We start from the raw sequence: 24,585 nt of genomic DNA on the forward strand, positions 1-24,585 counted from the left end.
GATGTCTCTCTAGCATCCTTCTCCAGACCTTGTATCTCTCCAGCATCCTCCTCCAGACTCTGTGTCTCTCCAGCATCCTTCTGCCCTCAGCCTTCTGAAACAGGGGCACTCCAGGCCAGCTTCATGGCTTCCCCTGGAAGTTTTCTCTTGCAACCTCGATAGTGTGTGGGGGCCACAAAAGGGTCCTGCTACTCAGAGATGAGGCTCCTGGAAGGCTGGATTGAATATGGTGCCATTTTCACAGCGAGGGGCACATCATTGGTCAGGATGTGGCCTAAGTCATGCTATGTAACATTACTACTTCTGCAGTCAGCGGGCTGTGGAGTGCAGAGTCTTGCGCACATGGGGCCTGCCTGCGTGCCTGCCTCTGTGGCTGCCATTTGAATCATCTCCAGTCTCCTTTGTTCTTCCTCCATCTCTGGGAGTGAGGTACCCTTTCATTTTGTGTGAATTATCAATATCAAGTATATCCTGTGACACCATGCTGTGCATTTCCTAAGTCTCTTTTCTCGTAGGCAAAGGTTAGCATTCCTAACCCTTGATACAATTAAATGAATTTAAATACATGTTTATCAGTGGAGGAAATGGCTTGCTTTTGTTATGGTGCCAAGAGACAATCACCGTACCCAGTATGTCTACGTTTCATTTCTATCTTGGCAATTAAGTGGTGGCGATTGTGGGTTTTGTTAGTTGTGGTGTGTATCAACATTTTGTACAGACACCATGGTGAGCTTGGAGGGAAATCGGCTTTCTGAGCTGAGGGACCTATGCACATCACTTCCAGTCATTTTTGTGTCTTCCAGGAAAACAAAGTGACCTTTGACTAAGTTTCTGATCCTGAAAGATTTCTGTGGTTTGAATCTGGGGCGAGGGAGCAATCTGCAGAGGACATTGACGAAGCCTTGTTGATTTATACCATGATCTAGCCACAGCCAGGCCTGGAAGACGCTTCTCGGCTGTAATTGTATCTTTGCTCAAGGCTACTGTAGTTACACCCCGTCCAATTCCAATGTCACTCAAAGAGCAGAAGCGGATCCCGATGGTGGAATAGCTCAAAATGTCCTTTGTGCTTCCTGGTATGTCTGCGGTGGGCTGCAGCTTCTGGAGATTATTTCAGCCACTTAGTTACAGGTTTCTGATACAATCCTCAGGAAGATGTGTTAACAACTTACCTAGCTAGCTCTACTCTTAAAGGCCTTGGGTTTTGTTATGATTATTTTCCACAAAGAAAATTGAAAACAAAATGTCATTCAGTAAACATGTGTATGAACTGCAAATGTCTGAAATGGATAGTTTACCCTTAACGGAACAGTAAAATACACCACGTAGCTTTCAGTCGGCTTCTATCGAAATAATTATCTTGGCAATTATCTCTGCCGTTCAGTTAACTTTTGCATTCGGATGGTGTTTCTCTGCCTTTGTGTTCTTCAACCTCGTGCTTAGAGTTCTCCCAGGAACTATTATTCTGAAGGATTTCTTTCTTCTTCTTCTTGTTTTTCTTTTTTAGTGTAGAGAAAAAGAGAAGGGAAGTGGGGAGGGCTATTTAGGAGGAATTACACTCTGAACACAGGCAGTTAGTTAGCAGATTATTCAGAGATCAAGGTGCCTGTCTGCTCCGGGAGGTGGGTTCTTTGGCGGGGTCTCCTGAAGGCTAATTAGAGGCAGAATACCTGTTTCAAAATCAAGGTCAGCAGCCTTTCTAAAGGAAGGATCTTAATGGAAATAAGTGCATGTGTAACTGAAGGCCCTTTAAAAAGTTTTACTCTTAAACTCTTAAGTGCAAGTATTTTCGTTGTCCCTGTTTTGAAATTGATGAGGTAGTTGTCTCTAGTTATGTTTCTAAAGTGCACAGTCAGACTTCCATGGAAGATGTCTTATCCACAGCAAAACAAACTTGTACTTCCTGTTTCCTTTGATATTTTTTTTTTTTGCAGAAGAACTCAACACTCCAGAGAAGTCGGATTTCTTTCTTTCTCTTTCTTTCTTTCTTTCTTTCTTTCTTTCTTTCTTTCTTTCTTTCTTTCTTTCTTTCTTTCTTTCTTTCTTTCTTTCTTTCTTTCTTCCTTCCTTCCTCCCTTCCTTCCTTTCTTTCTTTCTTTTCTCTTTCTCAAATGGATATATTAAATGTGCTGCTTTCTGTTTTGAAAGTCTTTCGTTTGGTGGGGCAGCTTAGGAAGCGGTGTGGTACTGCTTACTGCTGGTACTCCTCTTGGACTGTTTTGGAAGGAAGCCGACTTTGACCTCTTCCTTCCCTTTCAACTCTGCGTCTGTGATTTTTAAAGCAGCAATTTTTTCTTCTTTTAATGAGAGGGATTTGTCTCTGCTGGTGCTCGCCGTGGAGGGAGATCCCGTGCCCGTCCTCCGGCGTGTTGGGAGAGTCAGCTCTCCTTCCCGGCTGTCGGGTCTGATTTGGGCTGTGTTCTGATGGTTGTTTGAGGCTAACGTGAACCGCGCTGGCTGCCTGACCCGCCTTGGCGGGTCATTATCATAATTTCACCGTTGTATGGCCTCCGAGTTAATGTACTTACAAATGACAGAGAAAGTGTGTTACATGACCTCAGGGTTTTCAAAAATTAAATGACGTCGCAGGTCGTATTTCAAAGCATAGCTAAGGAGAGCCGTTTTCTCTCCTGCGTGCAGTGACACGGGCCATAGCAACAGGATATTGTATTTCTTTTTTATTACCCCAAAATGTGAAACTTTTAAATTCCTCGATTCTCCACATAAAATTTAATATTGGGGTAGGGAATGACATACCAGAAAAGAAATCCATTTCTCTCCAGTATGCCTCTTCTCATGCTAGAGGAGATGCATTCATACTCAGGACTGTGAAGCTGGGTACCCATGGCTCCTGCCTGTGATCCTAGCTTCTCTGAAGATCATGGTTCGATGCTAGCCCAGGCAGGAAAGTCTGGGAGACTCTTATCTCCAATTAATTATACACACAGACAGACAGACAGACACACACACACATACACACGCACACACACACACACACAATGGAAGTGGGGCTGTGGCTCAAGTGGTTTTTCATCTTGAGTGAAAAAGCTAAAGGACAGCACCCAGGCCCCAAGTTCAAGGCCCAGTACTGGAATAAAACAACTCAAATTTGCTTTACAAAAGCACTAGCCTGTGTCTTTTGGTTTGAGGTTCCAGGAGACCTGGGGGAAATCCCTGCTGAAGGCCAGGAGTGCTGGCTTTTAGCACCTGGAGTGCTGTACTGTCTGCCGAGGGATATGGAGCCCTCAGCCCAGCGGTAGAGCCGCCCACCACCTGGTACTGCTGAGGTCTGGCTGGGCCCAGGGCCACGGCCTCCTGGTCCTCGGGCCAAGCTGTTGAATGGGCACATGGACCTGTCCCAGGACTTTCTGTCTAGGTTGGGAATACTGAAGCCCGATCAGTAGCTCTCCAAAGGAGCCCTCGGGATGATGCATGGATTAACAGGTTGTGGGGAGAAGAAGGGCCGGCAGGTAACAATGAGAATTTAGAGTTCTTTCTCTTGTGGCCTTGGGCCTTTTGAAGCTGCGCACACACTTTGGGGTGGGGGTAAGCGGAACTCCACTGTGTGTGTAGAATTCCTAGTACTTAACACAGCCTCTGGGGAAGAGCAGGCTGCAGTCTGATGTCCTGTGGAGATGCCATGTTCTGTGAAGCCCGGGCCTGGGGTGGAGCTGCAGTAGCTTGTTTTCTTTGGGCTGCCACCTGTGGACTGCCCTTGATGGTGTCAGGGTCTGGACCCCTGGCCCACTACAGGGGTTACCTGGGGTCCTCCTGGGGACTCCGGGACTTCTAGGCTCACAGGTATCAGCCCTTGCAAAGTCCCTGACGGTATTATTTAGTTACTAAAATTCGATGACATTTCTAAATTTATTGTACACTGTATTGTGCACCAAAATTCAATTGCCAGGGAGAGATCAGGGTGGCAATGTGTGTTTGTGAAGAAGTGACTTGTTATAATGAGAAAAAAATTAACCCAAACAATTAGAGTATTTGAGATGTTTTTCTGACATAGCCAAAAAGTTTTTCTATTGCAGACGTTGTATTTCTGCAAATTGTCTTATTTCCTTGATTTCAATGGACGCAGATTGCATGGCTCTATTTTATTTTTCTTTCCCTGGAAATGAATATACACATGATTACTGAAATATTAAAATGTTCCTCCTGGGAGGAAACCTCATCTTGCATCTTGGCTCTGCCCGTAGTCGCAAAAAGGCCTCATGGAAGCTGCCTTCTCCAGGCCTGAATGAGGGGGTGATGGAGGCCAGGGAGTGACCCACAGGACGGTCATGGGGCCACCGCCTCCCCCCCACCCCCGCCCTGCCCGGGCACGCCGTGTGGGCCTACAGGGCAGGCTTCCCTGGAAGCTGAGCAGAACCAGAAGCAGAATCTGAGGTGGGATTTATGGAGCAGGAGGCCTGGGAGTGGCCTTCGGGAGTGGGTCTTGATGCACACTTTTTTAAACTTAAACAAAATGTTTTTTGACTGGTACTGGGGCTTGTAGTCAGAGTCTTCTGCTGCTTTTTGCTCAAGGCTAGTGCTCTACCTTTTGAGCCATGCCTTACTTCTGGAGTCTTGCTGATTCACTGGAGATAAGAGACTCTCAGATTTGCCTGCCTGGGCTGTCTTTGAACCATGGCGCTCTGATCTCAGCCTTCCAAGCAGCTAGGATTACAAGTGTGGGCCAGTGATGTTCAGTTGGTGCACATCCTAAGCAATGCCTCCGAGCCCTTTTGAGTTCAGGGGAGACCTTAGGAGTGGAGAGGACAGAGGAGAGGAAGCAGCTGTGAGCGGTGTTGGGTTCTAGGGTGCCCTTCCCCCCAGAGCTGAGTCTCTGCCTGAGCTCCAGATGTGTTTCAGATGGACACTGGGCTCATGAAAGGGGAGAGGGCAATTTGTATGCATATTTCGTTCTGGTAAGTGCTTGAGGAAGAGAAAGATGGAGAATATTTTGCATTGCTGGAATGAATAAAATGGGTGTTCTAAAACAATAGCAACACGACAGTGGCGTGCGCTTCCATGTTGTGTTGCAGATCCAGAGCAGACAGAACTACTCCTTCCGACTGTAACTTCTAAGCGCATCTCAGGGACAAGGTCAGTGCTTCCCCTCCCCCGGGGTTGGCTCCTCAGGAAGTGATGGGTACAAAGGGGTTTATTAGTCCCATAAATCGCCCTTGCTGTCAGTCAAACGCTGAGACATGCAGGACATGATACGGGCCATTTTGGTGACAGAATATAAATCATGGGAGATTAAATTATTAGATAATTTGGAAACTTAACAGTTTGCATTTTGTACTTCCAATTGTTTTGCTGACTTGCACTTTTCTTGGCTGTCCAGGGTTTTATTAACCGTCTTTAAGACATCTATCACCTCCTTCCTCTTCATTTTCCAATGGGCAAATTTCCCCAGGAAGGAGGGTTGCTGTACTGATGTCTGCAGTGGCTGCTCCAAAAAGATTGCTGTATTTTCATTGACATGCAGCGCATTACCATAATTGGCTTTTCTACATGATAGGAGAGAGGAAATAATAATGTCATTTTATTTACAGCCAGAGTGTCGCTTTATGAGACTTCTCCAACTTTCTGCCATGCTGTGTAGGTCAAATGACATCTTTTGATCAGTCCTGTCCAAAGACATCAAAGCTGAGTGGCATGTAATGGAGACCTAGTGACAAACCAAATCTAGAAAAGAAATAAGACTGCCAGTTTCCCATTAAAGAGCCTGCTAAACAGCACAGCTTCCCTGTGTCGGCTACGAGACCACTCTGACCACCTAAATCAGGCGAATGAAAGGAGGCTGAATTGGACATTAGTACTGCAAATGACTGCCCTGATTGCCACGACTTCCCTCCACACCCCCCCCTCCCCAAAAATCAGCAAGCAAACCATGCGAGCTACAGCCAGGCTGCGCTGCTCTGGGCCCGCTCATTTCTCTCCTGCCACTCGCTGGTTTTCTGATCTGGTTTATTTAGGTTTGACATCCGCCAAATGGTGTAGCGGGATGTCTCTGACAGATATTCTTACTGATTTAACGGGCGGCACAACTCAGGAAAGATGGATCTTCAGAGACAAGATTTCAGAGCGGTTGTTTTTTCCTTTTCCACCCCATTTTCCTCCTTTATGATTCCAGCTGATGTGTTGTCCCTGTTCACAGTCAAATCATTAGGGCCCTAAGGACTCGGGAAGACCTGGGTTTGGTTGATGGCGGCGCTGTTTGAGGTTGACTGAGAGAGGGGCAAGGTGGCAGGGATTCTGGGAGTGGGGGGTTTAAAGTATTTTGAAGTGATTGTTTTACTGTAGAGATGAATGAAATGGGTGTTTTTTTCTGCTCTAACATAACGAGGTAGACCTTCTCGTGGAATGTTAGGTTGTGGATGGGGAAAGCAGCTGGTATCTATCTACTTTGAGTTTTGTTTTTGTGCTGGTACTGGGTTTGAACTCCGGGCTTGGGCACGCAAGGCTGGCGCTCTACCACCTGAGCCACAGCTCCACTTCTGGCTTTTTGGTGGTTAATTGGAGATAAGAGTCTCACAGACTTTCCTGCTTGGGCTGGCTTTGAACCTCAATCCTCAGATGTCAGCCTCCTGAGTAGCTGGGATTACAGGTGTGAGCCACCAGCGCCTGGAAGATGCACTTTGAATTAAGTCAGGGTTCACTCATGCTTTAGTCCCTTGTTCTAGACAGTATTTCCCAGATACCTACTTGTTAGGCACTGTGGTAGCGGCTAGGAGCCAGGGCTCCACATTGTCCCCTACACAGGACAGTGGGTGGTGGGCGAGGAGCCTCTCCTCCTGGGTGACACAGAGGTCCCCCCGGGGGGAAGGGTCCCGGAAGACTGGCTGAGGGCCATCCCAGCGGTCAGGCAGGTGTTATGGGGAGCAGGAGGAGCCCCACAGAAGGAGCCAGGGGCTGGCAGGGTTGGAAACCAATTTCATTTGCCCCTCTCTTTTGGTGGGACTGAAGTATATGCAGCATGAAGTTTGTCATCATAGCCATTAGGGTACAGTTGGTACAGGTGCATCAAAGACCCACACAGTGTCGGGTAGCCATCACCACTGTGTGTTTCCAGAAGTTTCTTATCCCAAATGGGATACCATTGAACCATTACCCTGTCCCAAGCCCTGGGACCCTAGAGACTGTCCATCTGCTCCAGTGTGGGGGACAGCCTGGCAGGAACACCAAGTCCTACCACAGACATCGTGGCCGTGCACACACTGCAGTCCCACAGGTCTCTGTGGCCGCCCATCCATGGTGGTCCTGCCAGCAGGACCACCTCGAAAGCGGGTTGCCAGGGATACCTGGGACCCCAGCTTTGAGGCAGAGCTACCTTGTACCAAGCTTTCTAGCATTCGTGGAGACAAAGACCTTGCTTTGTAATCACTCATGGCCATCTGCCCGGCTGGTGGAAATGCCCCCGCTCGGCCATGGACGACCAGGTGGATGGGAAACCACGCGGGAAAGGCCTCTGCCACCCCCTGAGCTTGTGGAGTTTGTCCCCAGACCTCGGGGCCTCAGCTTTTACCCATCTGGAAGCCTAGAGGGCAGCGATCGATGCCCGTCAGGGATGGTGAGAAGCGGGTCAGCGCGGAGCCCTGGCTGTCCTCCAGAAGAACAGTGAGAAAAGCACCCGCCATTGTCATTTCAAACCCTGTCCATGTGAAGCATAAGGCTGGCCGAGAAGATGCTCTGTGGGTATAAAATGTTTTCCCCAAAACAAGTGCATTGGGCTTTTTTTCTCTTTTTTTCAAAGTAATGGTGTCTCCCAAACCAATTACTAGTGTACTGTGGGAAGCCTCTTTCTTTCTTCTTTTTGGGGGGTCCGGTCGTGGGGCCTGAACTCTGGGTCTGGGCGCTGTCCCTCAGCTCTTTAGCTCAAGGCTAGCGCTCTACCACTTGAGCCACAGCGCCACTTCCAGCTTTTTTCTTTTTGCTTATGTGGTGCTGAGGAATCGAACCCAGGGCCTCTGGCATGCAAGACAAGTGCTCTACCAAGGCAAGCTACTTTCCCAGCCCTGGGAACCCTCTTTCTAGAAGAGTCATTATCCATGTAGATAATACATTTGATTCCTATTCAAGATTAGATTTCAGTATTGGCACTAGAAAAATTGCTTCTGATGATCCCAGTGGGCGATTTATCCCTTTTACTGCAAAGATGTTCATGCGTGCCCACTGTTGGTTTTGTTTTGGAAGTGCTGAGGGCCTTGAGAATCGCTCACATCAAATGTCCTTTCTCCTGCCTGTGGCTTGGTTTTCCCAGGCTCCTGTACAGCCCACCCCTTAGCAGAGTTAGAATCTTCTCGCGTGAATTTTCTTTCTTTTCTTTCCACTTTTTCCTCACTGATGGAAGCATGCTCTACATTTCTTTTCCAAGCGGTTGCTGGAACAGAACCAGATGAGGTGGAGGCAAGGGAGATGCAGGGGAGTTGGGGGAGGCGTTACGGTGGAGGATTGGCTGGTCTCAGAAGAGCTCTCCTGGAAGTGGTGCTGTGGCTCAAGTGGTAGAGCACTCGCCTTGAGCTGAAAGAGCACAGGGACAGCGCCCAGGCCCAGAGTTCAAGCCCCATGACCGACAAAAAAAAAAAAAGAGCTCTCTTGCTGAAACAATGGGACGGATCTCTTTTTCTTGTGGTCCACAAATGAGGATTTCCTCGACGCTGTACTGTAGAATTCCACCCCTGGTCGGCCTGGGGGTGTGTTTGTGAGGTTGTCTGGGAAGCATTCAGAACAGAAACGTCCCTAAACTAGTTGTTCAAGCTGAAAACTTTCAACGCAGGTAATGACTGGGAGCACCTGCTAATTGGGCAGCGCATGGTCGCAGTCGGGAAAGGAGGAGGCGTGGAGAGCTGCAGGGCGTGATCCGGACCTTTGCCGTGGTGCTGCTCTCAGTCTTGGCAGTCAGCAAGGTTTAGCTTTCCTTCACTCAAGGATGCAAATGAAGAGTGAAATCCACTCACCTGCTGAATTGCCGTGTCGGGCGCCCCAGGCATCCGGGCTCGCAGTCTTCCCGAGCCCCATCCGCTCCCACTCAATAATGCAGCAGGAGTTTGCTCTACCAAAGTGTCACCTGTCTGGGTGAGTTGTGCCCGTGCCTATCCAAAGTGACAGCCATCTTTGAGCACCGGCGGCTCCGACTGACTTCCCTTTCATCATTACTGTTGGGAAGGGAACATCGCTGCTTGGTGGTGTTCCTCTTCCTCCTGTTCTTTCTCTTTGTCCCTCCCTCCTCCCCTCACCCTCCACCCCCACTCTCCCAACGCACCTGATCAAAACATCATCACTGGCAAAGGTTCCTCTCTCCAAATTAAATGAATCCAAGCAGCCTGGGAATTTTCACACAGAAAGGAAGTGCAAGGCTGATGTGCAAAGTTAATGAATCTGGTAGCGTCGAGCACATTATTGAGCCCGGATAATGTGATCCAGCCGCCTTCCTTCTCCTTACTCTCCCATAAAGAATGTGCGGAAGTTAGTTATGTGGCGTGATTCTAACATCTGTCCTACCGCATAATGGCAATTTGTATAAGTAATGGAAACAGGTTAAATACTTCCCTTCTAATGTTGCCAGCAGGGATGAAAATGAACATTTCAATGAAATCATCTCGACAGAGCTGAGAGGGGAGGGCCTAGACGGATTCCTCTCCACTCCCTTTGGTGATGGGAGCCTAATGAGAAGCTGGGGTGGATAGTTTATCAGGGAAGAAGAGCAAGTAAGTCTCAGAGATAGAATCTCTGCACCACTCTGCACACCTTGCTTCACTTGGCAGACCTTTGCTAATAACCTGTTCTTTTCATTCCCAGAGAGGCTGGGCGGGAGGGCAGGGGGAAGGCGCTGTGTCCTCTGATGGCTGCCTGCAAGGGTGATCTGAGTCCATGCTGGAGGGCTCCATTCTCCTCGTTACTGAGTCCTGGTAAGGAATCCACTTGGCGTGGCTTGCACTTGACATGTGACACCCTTTACTTCCTGAGCCACTTTATGTGGATCGCGGTTGCCATTTAAACAGCTTACTAAATTGGAACTTGGTTCTTAGTCTGTGTGTACTGTTGATCACACGCCTCCATTCTAGAGCAAGAGCCGGGCCCATGGCCAGGAGAGTTCTCAGACATGCCATGTGGCCCAGCGGCCTTGTGAACCTGTGCGTTCACACAGGCAGTGCTACGCATGGCCTTTCCGTCCATGTTTCTACACCAGAGTTGGAAGTGGAAGCACTCGGTCACTAGCCCCTTTCACTTCATGCCGATATCTGAATGATTCCAGCTGTCCAGACTCGGGAGTTGGCAGAAGGTCTCTGCTGAATCACGCACTGCTTCCACTGGGCACTTCCCACTTGTGGGAGCAGATACCGGTGTGCGCTGGCTCACTCAGTCCGGTGAGCAGGCTCTGCAGCAGCCAGGTTGTACCTGCTGGGTGAGTGTATTTGAGAAGCCTTTCTTCTATTGTTGTTTAGCAAAAGCAACCTACATTTTTGTGCCTGTAGATGTAGTGACGACATGGAGTTTCAGGAGCCTGTGGAATACAAAACAGGGTGGCTCAGGAAAGCACCTTTATTTTGTGCATAATTGCGGTGCAGATCGAGGTGCAGGTTGAGCGGGGAGAGAATGCACACCTAATTGCTCAGAGCCAGTGTTATAAAGACTCTGGGGGATTTGGGACTTTACTACATTTAGCCATTAAAAAAAAACCAAACAAATACAGCTGTCACTTATTTCCATCCTTAAAATGACTGCCGACATGAGCAAGTCTTGTTTTCTTTAAAGAAACAAAGATGTTTGGGGGCTGCGACTTGAGAAATGCAGCTTTTATCTAATTTGTTGACGATATGTTTGTGCCTCATTGTATAGTTACAATTTGAGATGAAAACATTCTTTTCTCCATGCAGTAGAGGTGTATTTACAGAGCTGGCCGTTGGGGCACACTGGCTGGTGTCACCCTCGGCCTTCACGGAGTCTGTACGGTGCCTTGTGTCCACTTGTGTGAGTGCATGCAGGATTTCACAGGGCCCCCAGCGAAGACACACTTTATGACCAAAATCCTTAACAAGACTTAATTTTGTAAAACTGAAATGGAACCCTAAGACCCTCTTGATCCTTCCCCACTTAGGAATGGTAGGGCCGATGTCACATGCCTACGCACGCGTGCACACATGTGCGTGTGTGGGAAGGCTTGGTGACCTTGTCCGACTGCTGGTACTGGCTTGTTCAGATGGATTCTGCACGGCTCATGAGACAGATCCAGGTGACAGGACCTACTGTACATTCACACTCTCACACTCCGCACTGCCCCGTCGTGCATGAGAGGCTCTGCAGGGGTGTGGGTGTGGGCCACGATGGTAAAGCTGTTAGGACACAGAAAGAAATAGCAGAAATGATGATTGGGAGTCTTTGTTTTATGTGATGGGGGAAAATGTCACTTATTTCTATGAGGAATTGTAAAAGAAGAGTTTTATACTGCAGTTACCGTCCTCAAACTTGCTCATTCATCAGATTTCCCTGGGGTGGGGCGCGGGGTGCACCCACCTGCTGCGGGGGCAGGATGTGTGGAGGAACGCAGTAGCGTGACTTGTTGTCTGTGATTCAGTGGCCTTGCTCTGAAAAACCTTGGTGCTAAAAAGAAATCGTATTCATCCCCTTTGTGAAATATTTTCTTCTCATAGTTTGATTTCTAGAAATAAAAATATCTACAAATACCATACCATATTTCAGTACATTTGTATTCATCTAGCTAAAGAGTTTTAGAAAATTGTAGCTTATAATGAAAACAAAAGATCATCATAAATAATGACTTCAGTTGAACTTGGAGGTTCTTACGTGTCTCTGTCTGTCTCGGTCTCTCTCTTTGTCGAGGTAAAAAAAAAAGAAGAAGGAATCTTCAAAGGCAATTATGAGAATTCACTGATAATGGTAGAAGAAATAGGCCTAATTATTCTGATAAAAATTATATTTTCTGTCATGATCGTATAGATGTAACATTCAGAATCAGACACCAGTATTGTTATTGAAAGAACGTCAGGTACTGGGCGACCTTGAATTTAGTTTCCAGCCAGTGTAGAAACAGTCACGTGGAAACTGCCACAGTACTGCAGCCCTGGCTAAATAATTGGTATCTGACCAGGGTGCGTTCCTGGCCTTGGTGCTAAACCTTGGTTTCCTGCCCACACCTGTGTGTGTGTGTCCCTGCCACTTGCTTAAATCCATACCTGATTACCCGAGATTGACGCTTCTGTCGATCTTCTTTATCCTGTTTATGTTCAGAGAATCAGCCATTCTGTGTGTGTGTGTGTGTGTGTGTGTACCAGTGCCAGGCTTGAACTCAGCCTGGCTGCTGTCCCTTAGTTTTTCCAGCTCAAAGCTGGCTCTCTGACACTGGAGCCACCCCTCCACTTCTAGCTTTTTGCTGTTTAGTTGGACCTAAGAGTCTCACAGCCTTTCCTGCCCAGACTGGCTTTGAACCACACTCCTCCGATCTCAGCTTCCTAAGTAGCTAGGATTAAAGGTATGAGCCACCAGCACCTGGCCAAACCACTGGATTTTAAGATGCAGTCTTCCTCCTAACTTGCAGGTTAGATAGACGCCGTGATAGCTCTCCTCTCCACCTCCTGTCCCTCAGTCCGGAGCTTGGAGAACTCTCACAGAGGCCCACAGCAGTTCCTTTTGTCTTGTAACTTTGCGTTACTTGTGAAAGAGCATGGGACCTGGCAGGCCGCCGGGGTCCTGGTCTGGTGGTATCCTCATGATAGCAGTGAGTTGTCAGAATGAATGTGTTTACTCAGAGTGACATTTCCTTCCACGTTACGTTTGCCATCTGAAGAGGTGTGCAAGTCTCTTCTGCATTTCTGACCATCTTCTGTCAGGTGACCTGAGTCAGGTGGTCAGACAGCTAGCACGCACGGGCGGAGCCTAAGCCGTAGGTCTGGCTTGCTAAGTGTGTGTGCACATGCGCTGCATGTGGGCTGGCGTGTGGGCTGGCGTGCTAAGCGTGTGTCCTTGGCTTCCCCGGGGGGCGGGGCCTCTTGGATGACTGATGAGGCGTAGGCACGTGGGCGGGGCTAGCTCAGTCTGCGCGTGTCTGCCCTTCACCCTCTGTTTTAACTCCTCTATTCTTCAGGATCCTCTTCCTTCTTCTTCCGGACACCATTGAAAATGGAAGGAAATGTCTCAGCGCGCCATTCTGCCGAAACAGGCTGCAGAGTACAGACAAAAAATTAATATCTGCAGTGCTTATGGGAAGAGCAAGGAAGGGTCTTGAAATGAGGTTTCTGATTTCTTAATTTTCAATTCAATTCTGTGGCAGGGAGAGAAAGAAGAAATTATATTTATGTTAGGGCCATTGCCTGTGGATTCCTAATTGAAATGGGAATGGGGGAGAACAAAACCTTAGGTCATTTTCTGTTTGTAGGTCCTGAAGTTCTTGAAGATGGCTTCTGTTGGGCTTAAGGAAAGGCCAGTTTGATTACAAATCAGAGGCATGAGCAAACCAATATGTTTATGAGTGGCTCCAAGCTACAACAATTTACCAAGGTGACAGAAACATTTTTTGTCACTATCAGATCAGCTTTGTCCGATGAGTGTCAGCCTTTCCTCCCACAAGATGTCAGAACTGTGTTAGTAAATTAGTGGCTGTCTTGCTGGCTGTTGGTTTGGCGGTACCAGGTTTGAACTCGGCTTTGTGCTTGCTGGCAGATGCTTCATTGCTTGAGTTTTGCCCCAGCCCTTTACTCTCAGATTATTTTTAAGATAGGGCCTTGCCTTCCGTTTTTGTGTCTGGCAGGCCTGGGTTTGAACTCAGGGCCTTGTGCTTCCTTAGGCAGGCCTTCCTCCTTGAGAGCTGTGCCTCCAGACCCCAGGGTCTTGCTTTTATGCCCAGGATGCTCTGGACTATAGTAAGGATGACAGATGTGTGTCACCATGCCAAGCCTTTTCTATTGAGATAGGGTCTCATGAACCTTTTTGCCTCTGCTGGCCTTGAAGCATAAGCCTCCTGCTCTCTGCCTCTGAAGTAGCTACCGGCATGAAGCACCAGTGCCCAGTCAATTCTTGCTTGTGTTTTGATGTTCTTTCCTGACTAGGAAGAAAGCCATATCTGCCCCTATCTGCTTCCTCTGCCGTTTTATTCCTGATATGTGCTGACTTTCATCAAACCCCTGCTCTCTCCATAGTGAAAGTGAAGTTACTCTACAGATGACCAATTATAAATCTGGAAGAAGAATGTGTTTTGCAAGATTCTACACCTAATTGAAGCTCTACTCTTATCACTTAGGTGTGTGTGTGATCCCTTTTGTGGATTGGCCCCTTGGAATAAATGTATTTTGATATAATGGCCATCTGTTCGTGGGTATCATGTTTGCCAGTCTAAAAAAAATAGTTTGATATAGATCAACATGCAATTTGGAAAGATTATACAGGCTCACCAGGCGGTGAGCTATTAGCTAAGTTTGGTGTTTATTGTAAGACAGTCACCAAGCAGAGCTGAAGACGAAAGACTCTGAAATGTCCATTTTCCTCTCCGTTATGTGTGCAAATGAAAGCAGAGTGTACAATCCAGGTGCCCCAAACTCCCACCCTGCCCCCTCCCCAGGGCCTGGCCCCAGCTTCTCCCCCACGCTCTTCTTTCTGCGGTCAGAACTTTCTTGTAGGCAGACGGGAAGGGAGCAGGGCAGGGCCCGGATGCCCTTTGGCCCACACCGTGTGCGGTCCACACCCGGTAGGCTTTTGTCAGGAAAGGCCAGACATGTTGGTCCATTTGGCATTTAGTGGTATGTGTAGTGGCTCCAAGGGCCTGGTCTGTGGGCCTCTACCCCGCAGCGTGGGGTCGTGTGTGTGTGTGTGTGTGTCCCTCCTGTTCCTTCCGTACGTCCGTAGGACCTGGCGAGTGGAGCAGAGGCTCCTTCCGTTCAGGATGCTGTATGACAGTCCTGTAGACGCTGTGACTCAGCGACGGCAGGGACTGGTTTCCCCCTGGTTTTGGCAGCCGGACGTTCTAGATCACAGGGCCAGCAGATCTGGTGTCTCCAGGGCTGCCCGGGTCACCCTCGGCGTGGAGGGCAGCAGGCCTCTGGCACTGCTCCACTCACCAGGCCGCCGCCCTTTGACCCCTCACCTCCCCACGCCCCTGCCCCAACGCTCCCCTCCCGTTGTTGACTGGGTGGGAGGCACGGCCACAGGTAAGCGCTGAGTGAGGCGTGGTGATGACAGTAGTGCTGTTGTTTTCACCTTAAACCCTGAAAGACAACCATCATTACCATGGTTACCGTGGCTATGGTGCGTGGGGGGCGCGGGCAGTGCACCGGCTCGGCTGTCCGCTGCATTCCCAGACCCAAGTCTACACCTTCCCTTCTGCCCTGCTCTGTAGTGGACCAGGGCAGTGGCCACGCTAGCACAGGCCCTGCCAAAACGGATAGACATCTGTCCTACCCCATCTCTGCTGGCCCCGAGTCTCTCCGGCTCACCCCGCAGCCCGGGTGGCTGTGAGGAGCTGATGGTGTGCGGCACGTTGCGGGCCCAGTGGTCTGTCCGGGTGGTCTGTTCTGTGCCGACAGCTGTGTGTGGCAGCAGGTTTGCCCCTGAAGAAAGGCTGGGCGGGGCCTCATCTCCGTTCACCTGAAAACCTTGGAGAAGATTTTGAAGATACAGATATTTTTCAAGAGTCACTTCACCAAATGATAAATAACCTATTTATTATCTAAAGAAACCACTGTTACCATAGCCCTTCCCATCAGAGCCCACCGCGTAGCTCTGCCTCTGTCCTTTAATCCAGGGACTTTCTTGTGTCCCCAGAGCCCACTGTGTATTTATTTACTTATTTATGTCAGTCCTGGGGTTTGAACTGGAGACTTCATGTTCTCACTTGGCTTCTTTGCTTAAGGCTGGTGTGCGACCACTTGAGCCACACCTTCCCTTTTCTTCGCTGGTTCATTGGAGATGAGAACCTCTTGGCTTTGTCTGCCTGGGCTGGCTTCAAACCAGGAGCCTTAGGTCCTAGCCTCCTGAGTAGCCAGGCTTGTAGACACACACTGCCAGTGCCTGGCTACAACCGCTTTTTGATGTGTGAATGATACTGCTGCTTCTAAGAGCCTCACCGCCCCGGTGGGGGGTCCCACGCCGGCGCATTGTGTGTGGTGTAACCCTGCAAGGGACATCGTCACTCATAAAGCTTTTTCTTCATTTCCCATTTCACACAATCTCCTTAGATGACTCTCCCAAAAATGAAATGGTTGAGCCGGAGGGCATCACACTTTCAATTTCTCCAGTGCTTTTTCTGGTTGTATTTGATGCCCTCGTTGTAACACGGAGTCGGGCATAGAGCAGCCTTCCCACCCTCTTCACACAGAATCACTTCGGTCCCTTTCCTTCCTCCCTCTGCCCCCTGGCATGAGTTGCTAGAGAGACCGGGAGAGACGGTGCATGATGGTGAGCGGTGTCTGGATGCAGTGGACCCCCGGAAGGAGGGCCGCTGGGGCCAGCTACATGGCCTGCGTGGGAGCAGGGGAGGGGCCGGGCGATGGACACAGGAGGGTGGAGGCGGGCGGGGTTCGATCGCCCACCCAGGACAGGCAGGGGAACCAAGATTGGCACTCAGGGTGAGTGGCCAGAGTGCCTGGCCACTAGGAGGGACTCTGGAATGGTGAGGTGTGTGGACGGCTGTTGTTATAATACCGAGGGCTGGAGAGGGCAGGAGGGCTGCGCAGAGCCCCAGGTAGTGGGTCGTGGCGGGGGGGGGGACAAGTCACCTCCAAATGGAGGAGTCAGAGAGGCGAGCACATAGGCTGGAGCCGCCCCCAGCTGGCTGGACCCAGCCATCACCATGGGCCACACTGACACTTCCCTCCCCCTGACGTGACCCCACCCCCGGCCTTGCTGTCATACCTGCTTCATTTCTACCCCAGACTTAAGCTTAGGGGGTCAAGGGTCTTCCCATCTCCCAGAGTGGACAGCAGGCCTGGGCTACTAGAGCCATTTATGGTAGAACTCCCGTATCCATGGTTTTGCTCTCCTGATGCAGTCTGGAGATATTGGTTGGGGGAATTTCAGGAAGAACTTGTAGGCATGAGGAGCATGCTCTTCTGAGTGGTGAGAGGAAACCTCCCGTGCTCTTTCCCTGGACGCATCCCTCTGTCCAGAGTATCTGTGCTGCATGCACGGCCCTCTCTGTCATCACACAGCCTTTGTGGCACCCCATGCCTGTGTTCAGGAGCCCTTGTTTTATTTAAAACAGTCGTTATTTTATTACGCTATTACGATTGTTAGTCTCTTGCTGGGTGCGATCTATAAATCAGTATGTATGTACGTCCTGTGTTCTAGCAAATGCAAGGTTTGGTGCTCTGCAGTTTCAGACATGCACAGGGCCTTGGAATGTTTCCTCCATGAAGGGGGGGGTGCTGCCTTACTGAGCAAGGCTGACTGCCTGGTGGCCCCTGCGGGGACCCTGGCACACCTGGCTGTGAAGGAGCGTTGTCACCAGCAGGGAGAGATGCATGGAAGAGTAGATCAGAGCAACCGAGGCCTCCCTGGGTGGAGAAGCCAAGCCGGCCAGATGGAGTGGGGGGCTAGCTGTCAGGACAGGGAACGGAGATGCATGGGCCGAGCCCTTGAGGCCGGGGCCTCCGTGGTCCCAGGGCGCAGGCCTGCCTGAGGCCTGCCCCGGAAGGTTCCCCTTGGGGTGCTGCAGGCTGAGATCTGCCGACCCCCCTGAGACCCGGCACTGTCCACCTTCAAACAAGCCCTGCCCTGCCCAGGACAGACTGCAGCCCTGTGTTCTCCCTCGAGCCCACAGAGGAGGTGGCCTGTCCCCTGCCTGGGTCACTCAGGCCAGGCTCGGAAGAGCCCACAGAGCTCACTCGTAGCAGAGGATGAGCTCACAGAGCACTTCTCAAAGAGGGGTTCCCCGGAATGAGCGGCAGCCTCATGGTCCTCCTTGTTGACCTCCGCGAGGGCTACGTTTTGTAGGAGAGGCTTACCCAGAGGTCGTGAAAGCCTGTGGTCTCACACTGTTGATTATTTTTCTGCACTAGCCATGCAGCATCAACGGAGCTGTAATTCCTCGGTGAGTTTGTGGAGGACTGCCGGTCTGTTCCCCCGCGGACACAGGCCCCTGTGCTCCTGCCTGTGCTGTGCTTTCCGGCGGAGGTAGAGCAGAGAGAAGTGCATGCATGCAGAAAGCCCGCAGGGCCTCAGCTGACAGGCCTCCCCACGTGACCGATTCGGTCGTCTGTGCGTGCGTGCGTGCGTGTGCAGAGGTAATCTGCGTGTGCGGAGCGTGCTCACTGGAGCCTTCATTTGCAGGTGTGGACGCCTCCTGGCGCTCCACCTGCCCCGGCGCCCTCCCTCAGGGCACCAGGGTGTTCCCTGCCCCTCCTGTCACCGCTCCGTGAAAATGCACGTTTTCCTGCGCATTCAAGAATCTCTGCCATGCTCCCTTAGGATCTGGCTCTGATAATGTGATAATGAAGGATTGTATTTAATGAGACACCCCTCTCAGGTCATAGCAATGCATTTTAATAGGGGCTTTCTGGAGACTACCTTAACCCCAGACTTTCCACATTGCTGATGGAACATTGGTCCGTCTGTTCTCTCAAGGAAGAGAAGTCAGAGTCCATGCTGACATACACTTAGGAGTGGTGACCCATCAGCCAGTCTTCCTTTGGTTTTGAGATAGGTCGTCCCCTCTTAAAGGTCTGACATGACGCTGACGCTTTTCCTGCCCTCCTGATGAGAGCCCCGGAAACAGCACCTGCTGCCCAAGTCCTCACCTGCCTTGGAGCAGCGAGGGATCCATGGATCTTAGACTTTTGTGGCTGGCTTATTTGACTCGGTGCACTGGTGTAACGCAGGCAGCCATGTTTCCCCCTTTCTCCGGACTGGTGTTCTGTGGCAGGGAGAGGCTGGGTCTGATCAGCCGTCATCACTGACAGACATTTGGCTCGTTTCCCCTTCCGGCTGTGCGGAGTGACACGGTGCTGGATGTTGTATTGCAGTGGCCTTTGGTCTCTTGTCTGACAGCCCTACATAGGTGTAGTTACTCTGCTTTGTCTGCACAGGAGATAGGTGATGCTAGGTCGCTTTTTTTTTTTAAAGTGAAAACTAAAGTGCTTTTATTGTTGGAGTATGTTAATTTATGGAACCCGTAGGATCCTGCCTGTCAACTGTTTTGCTGTAAGCATTGGTGGCTGGGCCCTCACCAATAGGTGATTCAGCCAGAAGGCAGAGAGAATCCCCATTGTGGGCGGGGTCCCAGGGGGCATGCTGGGTTCCTTGGCCTCTGTCCCCAGCCCCCCCAGCCAGCTGACATCTCTGAGAATGGGCAAGGGTTGGGGGAGACCCCCATGGTAAGGCTGCTGTGCGGAGAAGCGGGCGTGAAACCCTACTCCTCGGCGCAGCGGCAGCAAAGTGGGCCAGGGTGGCCCGCGTGCCTGGGTGCCTGGCTGAAAAACATCTTTTTAAAGATCACCTGACTGCTGGGGAGGCCGCGTCCTTGAAGATGATTTACTCCTGCTCACTGCGCTTCATTCTTCTCTCCTAGCTTATGTTCCCGAGGAGGAATTGAAGGCGGCGGAAATAGATGAGCAGCACGCGGAGGATGGTGGGCTGTCCGCGGACATTCAGGAGAGCCAGTTCGCGTGTAATGAAGAGGCAGAGATCAAAGAGCCCCAGAGCTACCAGAACTCTCCCGTCAGCACTGCCACCAACCAGGACGCTGGCTACGGGTCCCCCTTCAGCGAGAACAGCGACCAGCTGGCCCACTTCAAGAACTCCTCCTCCAGAGAAGAGAAGGAGGACGCCCAGGGCCCCGACGGCATCTCGTACCCTCAGGACAGCTTGGCACAAATCAAAGCCGTGTATGCAAACTTGTTCTCGGAGTCCTGCTGGTCTAGCTTAGCTTTGGATTTAAAGAAGTCCAGTTCGACCACCAGCAACAGCGATGCTGGCCAGAAGGAGAGCTCCGCTCCGCCCCCCACGCCCCCCACCAGCACTGCCAGCACCACGGCCGCGGCAGGGGCGGCGGCGGCGGCCGGGACCGCCAGCACCAGCAGCAGCACCAGCAGCAGCCACAGCAGCAGCACCAGCAGCAGCGGCGGCGGCGGCTCTGGGTACGACTGGCACCAGGCCGCGCTGGCCAAGACGCTGCAGCAGACCTCGTCGTACGGGCTGCTGCCGGAGCCCAGCCTGTTCAGCACGGTGCAGCTCTACCGGCAGAACAACAAGCTGTACGGCTCGGTGTTCACCGGGGCCAGCAAGTTCCGGTGCAAAGACTGCAGTGCTGCCTACGACACCCTGGTGGAACTGACGGTGCACATGAATGAGACGGGCCACTACCGGGACGACAACCGGGACAAGGAGTCGGAGAAGACCAAGCGCTGGTCCAAGCCCCGGAAGCGCTCCCTGATGGAGATGGAGGGCAAGGAGGACGCGCAGAAGGTGCTGAAGTGCATGTACTGCGGACACTCCTTCGAGTCCCTGCAGGACCTGAGCGTCCACATGATCAAAACAAAGCATTACCAGAAAGTGCCTCTGAAAGAGCCAGTGCCAGCCATCACCAAGCTGGTCCCTTCAACCAAGAAGCGAGCACTTCAGGACCTGGGGTCTCCTTGCTCCCCGGAGCCAGTGGGGGTGGCCTCCGAGGCGGCGCTGGGAGACGCGGCCAAGGACCAGAAAGCGGCAAACCCGTACGTCACGCCCAACAACCGCTACGGCTACCAGAACGGGGCTAGTTACACGTGGCAGTTCGAAGCCCGCAAAGCTCAGATCCTCAAGTGCATGGAGTGTGGCAGCTCCCATGATACCTTGCAGCAGCTCACGGCCCACATGATGGTCACCGGCCACTTCTTGAAGGTGACCACCTCCGCCTCCAAGAAAGGGAAGCAGCTGGTGCTGGACCCCGTGGTGGAGGAGAAGATCCAGTCCATACCCCTGCCCCCCACCACTCACACCCGGCTGCCAGCCTCCGGCATCAAGAAGCAACCCGACTCCCCCACCGGCTCCATGGCTCCGGAAGAAAAGAAAGAGCCGGACAAGGAGAAGGAGAAGGTGCCGGCGGCGGGGGGAGACCCAGAGAGGAAGATCAAGGAGGAGAGCGAGGAAGGCTCGGAGAAGTTTGAGCCCACGACGGCCCTCTACCAGTACCTGCGCGAGGAGGACCTGGATGACAGCCCCAAGGGGGGCGTGGACATTCTGAAGTCCCTGGAGAACACGGTGTCCACGGCCATCAGCAAGGCCCAGAACGGCGCGCCCTCGTGGGGTGGCTACCCTAGCATCCACGCGGCCTACCAGCTGCCGGGCACGGTAAAACCTCTGCCGGCGGCCGTGCAGAGCGTGCAGGTGCAGCCGTCCTACGCCAGCGGCGTGAAGGCACTGTCCTCCGCCGAGCACAGCGCCCTCCTGCCCTCCCCGGGGAGCCTCACCCCGCCTCCGCACAAGAGCAACGTGTCTGCCATGGAGGAGCTGGTGGAGAAGGTCACGGGCAAGGTCAGCGTCAAGAAGGAGGAGAGGCCAGCCGAGAAGGAGAAGGGGTCCCCGGCCAAGGCTGCCTCCCCGGGGGCAAAGGAGAACAAAGATTTCCCCAAGTCAGAGGAGACCGGCAGCAAGCCACAGAAGAAGGGCCTGGATGCCGAGACGGAGAAGGCCAAAAAGGAGGGTCCGGCGGACGCCCACACCCCAAACGGCACAGAGCCTCTCAAAGCCAAGGTCACCAACGGCTGCAGCAACCTGGGCATCATCACGGACCACTCGCCAGAACCTTCCTTCATCAATCCACTCAGTGCGCTGCAGTCCATCATGAACACCCACCTGGGCAAGGTCTCCAAGCCCGTGAACCCCTCCCTGGACCCGCTGGCCATGCTGTATAAAATCAGCAACAGCATGCTGGACAAGCCCGTGTACCCCAGCACCCCGGGAAAGCAGAGCGACCCCATCGACCGCTACTACTACGAGAACAGCGACCAGCCCATAGACTTGACCAAGTCCAAGAACAAGCCCCTGGTCTCCGGCATGGCCGAGCCCGTGGCGTCGCCGCTGCGGGAGAGCGCGCTCATGGACATCTCCGACATGGTGAAGAACCTCACGGGCCGCCTCACCCCCAAGTCCTCCACGCCCTCCACGGTCTCGGAGAAGTCGGATGCCGATGGCAGCAGCTTCGAGGAGGCGCTGGATGAGCTGTCCCCTGTCCACAAGAGGAAAGGACGCCAGTCCAACTGGAACCCGCAGCACCTGCTCATCCTGCAGGCCCAGTTCGCCTCCAGCCTGCGGGAGACGGCGGAGGGCAAGTACATCATGTCGGACCTGGGCCCGCAGGAGCGGGTGCACATCTCCAAGTTCACCGGCCTCTCCATGACCACCATCAGCCACTGGCTGGCCAATGTGAAGTACCAGCTGCGGAGGACAGGAGGAACGAAATTCCTCAAGAACCTCGACACAGGGCATCCTGTTTTCTTTTGCAACGATTGTGCCTCTCAATTCAGAACTGCTTCTACATACATCAGCCATCTTGAGACTCACCTGGGCTTCAGCCTCAAGGACCTCTCCAAGCTGCCGCTCAGTCAGATTCAGGAGCAGCAGAGCGTCTCCAAAGCCCTGGCCAACAAGACATTGGGCCCCCTGGGGGCGGCCGAGGAAGACTTAGGCTCCACATTCCAATGCAAACTCTGTAACCGGACTTTTGCCAGCAAGCACGCAGTCAAACTGCACCTCAGCAAGACGCACGGCAAGTCTCCAGAGGATCACCTGATCTACGTGACCGAGCTGGAGAAGCAGTAATGTCCCCGCTGTGCACGGGCCCGCTGGACAGCACACTCACTCCCCGTCACCCTCCAACCGCACCAGGCCAAGCCTGAGCCGCCCACGCCAGCCCTTCCTTGGTTGCTGAACTACCTGCCTATCTGGACCTTGGTTTTTCTTACACATATTTTGTAGTTATATTTATATGCTCTTTGTCGGGTCTGTGCATGTTATTTTCTTTTCTTGCTTCTTTTTTTTTTTTTTTTTTTTTTACTTCCGTGAGTCAAAGTCTGACCTTTATTTTCAACATCTGTTCTTGGTGTTAAGCTATCTTTTGTAGGAAACAGTGGGGCATACTACTCAGTAAAGAAAGACACAAATAGCAATGATAAAAAGACATCCTAAACTTAGGAAGTTGCCATGACAGTAAAGGTCATAGAATCTGGTAGTGTCAAATTTAACCCTTTGAGGACTTGTAATTGCATCTCTGTGCCTTTCACTCAAAAAAAAAAAAAAAAACCAACAAAAAGAGAAAAAAAGAATAAAAAGGCTTAAAGGCATTTCATTCAGATCAAAAGCTGTGTCAGACACAAAACTTATTTAATAATTAAAAGATGAGCTTTTCTATGCAGGCTGGTCTGTGTGGGAGACTTGCATGCTCCCTTGGAGGATGGCGCTGTCAAAAAGACCCCTGGGGTTAGCAGTCCACACCTGCACCCGTTTCAAACAGAAAACAAAACACCAAAAACACAAACAACAATCACCACCACCAATACCCCAGTTGCCACTAAGCCCAGACCCTCTGGATGCTGAAAAATGCCACTATTGGCAAGAAAAAAAAATAGTATGCAAGCTATTATTTAAAAAGAAAAAATGTATAAAAATGCTATTTCTTTCGTTTTTTTTTGTTCCTGTAAAATACTGCGGTTTATAGTTATTTACAAATGTAAGCTTTGGTACAAGCTGACCTTTCTATAGCGTGCTGCATTGATAAATGGAAAAAAAAATCTGGGGCAAATGTTGGAGTCCTTTCCTTGTAAATTACCAACATCAGCTTATGCACTTCTGTAGGTTATAAATGGTATCATTTTAATCTATCCTACTTTCTTTGTACCTTCTGGCTGTATGCTTTCTCTTTTAACTTTTTATATTGTCATTTTATATTAAATTTCTGTGTATATAATGTAAAACCACACTTTTTTGGATAAAAGTTAGTTCCTGCAGCTTGATTTAAATAGAGGAATTTTACGGGCACCTGTATCTTCCCAGATGCATGTACTCAGAGGAACTATCAGGCAAAAATAAATAAAGAAAAACAAAGCAAGCAATGCACTATTAATGATACATTTTGATGTTTGTCATTAATATTGTACAGTACATTTTGGTTCACACAATTAAAATCCACTGTTTTCTCACATGTAAAATAAATCCACACGCAGTTCTTGATTTACACGGATTGTCATGTCGTCATTAGCGGGCCTTTTGAGATGCTATTTCAGCAACAAGAGCTGTTGCTTATGCAATCAACCAACAAAAATTCTATTCAGAATCATCCGTTTAGCCTCCATGTGCTGACACGCTTCATTCAGATGAGAAGTGTTGCAGTTTTAAAAGTGATAATTAAAAATTTTACCTCCACTGGGTGCCAAGGGTTACTATTTAGCCATCAGCCATGGCTGTTTTCCACCTCGGTGGGCTCCACTACTGCCTTCAGAGAATCCCTTTGCCTTAATTAGAAATGCTTGCCACCACCTCTGTGCCCTCTCTTCCCTCCCTCCTTCCCTCCCTCCCTCCTTCCTTCCTTCCTTCCTTCCTTCCTTCCTTCCTTCCTTCCTTCCTTCCTTCCTTCCTTCCTTCCTTCCTTCCTTCCTTCCTTCCTTCCTTCCT

At 50.9% G+C, this 24,585-nt stretch overlaps 1 protein-coding gene across 1 annotated transcript in view; it reads left to right on the plus strand.

Annotated features, from left to right (window-relative positions):
- Nucleotides 1–24,148, plus strand: part of Tshz1 (teashirt zinc finger homeobox 1) — a 75,923-nt gene extending 51,775 nt beyond the window's left edge. Inside the window, exon 3 of the mRNA XM_013026114.1 lies at nt 19,508–24,148. Coding sequence (XP_012881568.1) covers nt 19,508–22,737 — 3,230 coding nt within the window. The 3' untranslated portion in view covers nt 22,738–24,148. The remainder of the gene's footprint in view (nt 1–19,507) is intronic.
- Nucleotides 24,149–24,585: the final 437 nt, after the last annotated feature.

This window comes from Dipodomys ordii, unplaced genomic scaffold (assembly GCF_000151885.1).
Source record: "Dipodomys ordii isolate 6190 unplaced genomic scaffold, Dord_2.0 Scaffold91, whole genome shotgun sequence".
Taxonomy (NCBI): domain Eukaryota; kingdom Metazoa; phylum Chordata; class Mammalia; order Rodentia; family Heteromyidae; genus Dipodomys; species Dipodomys ordii.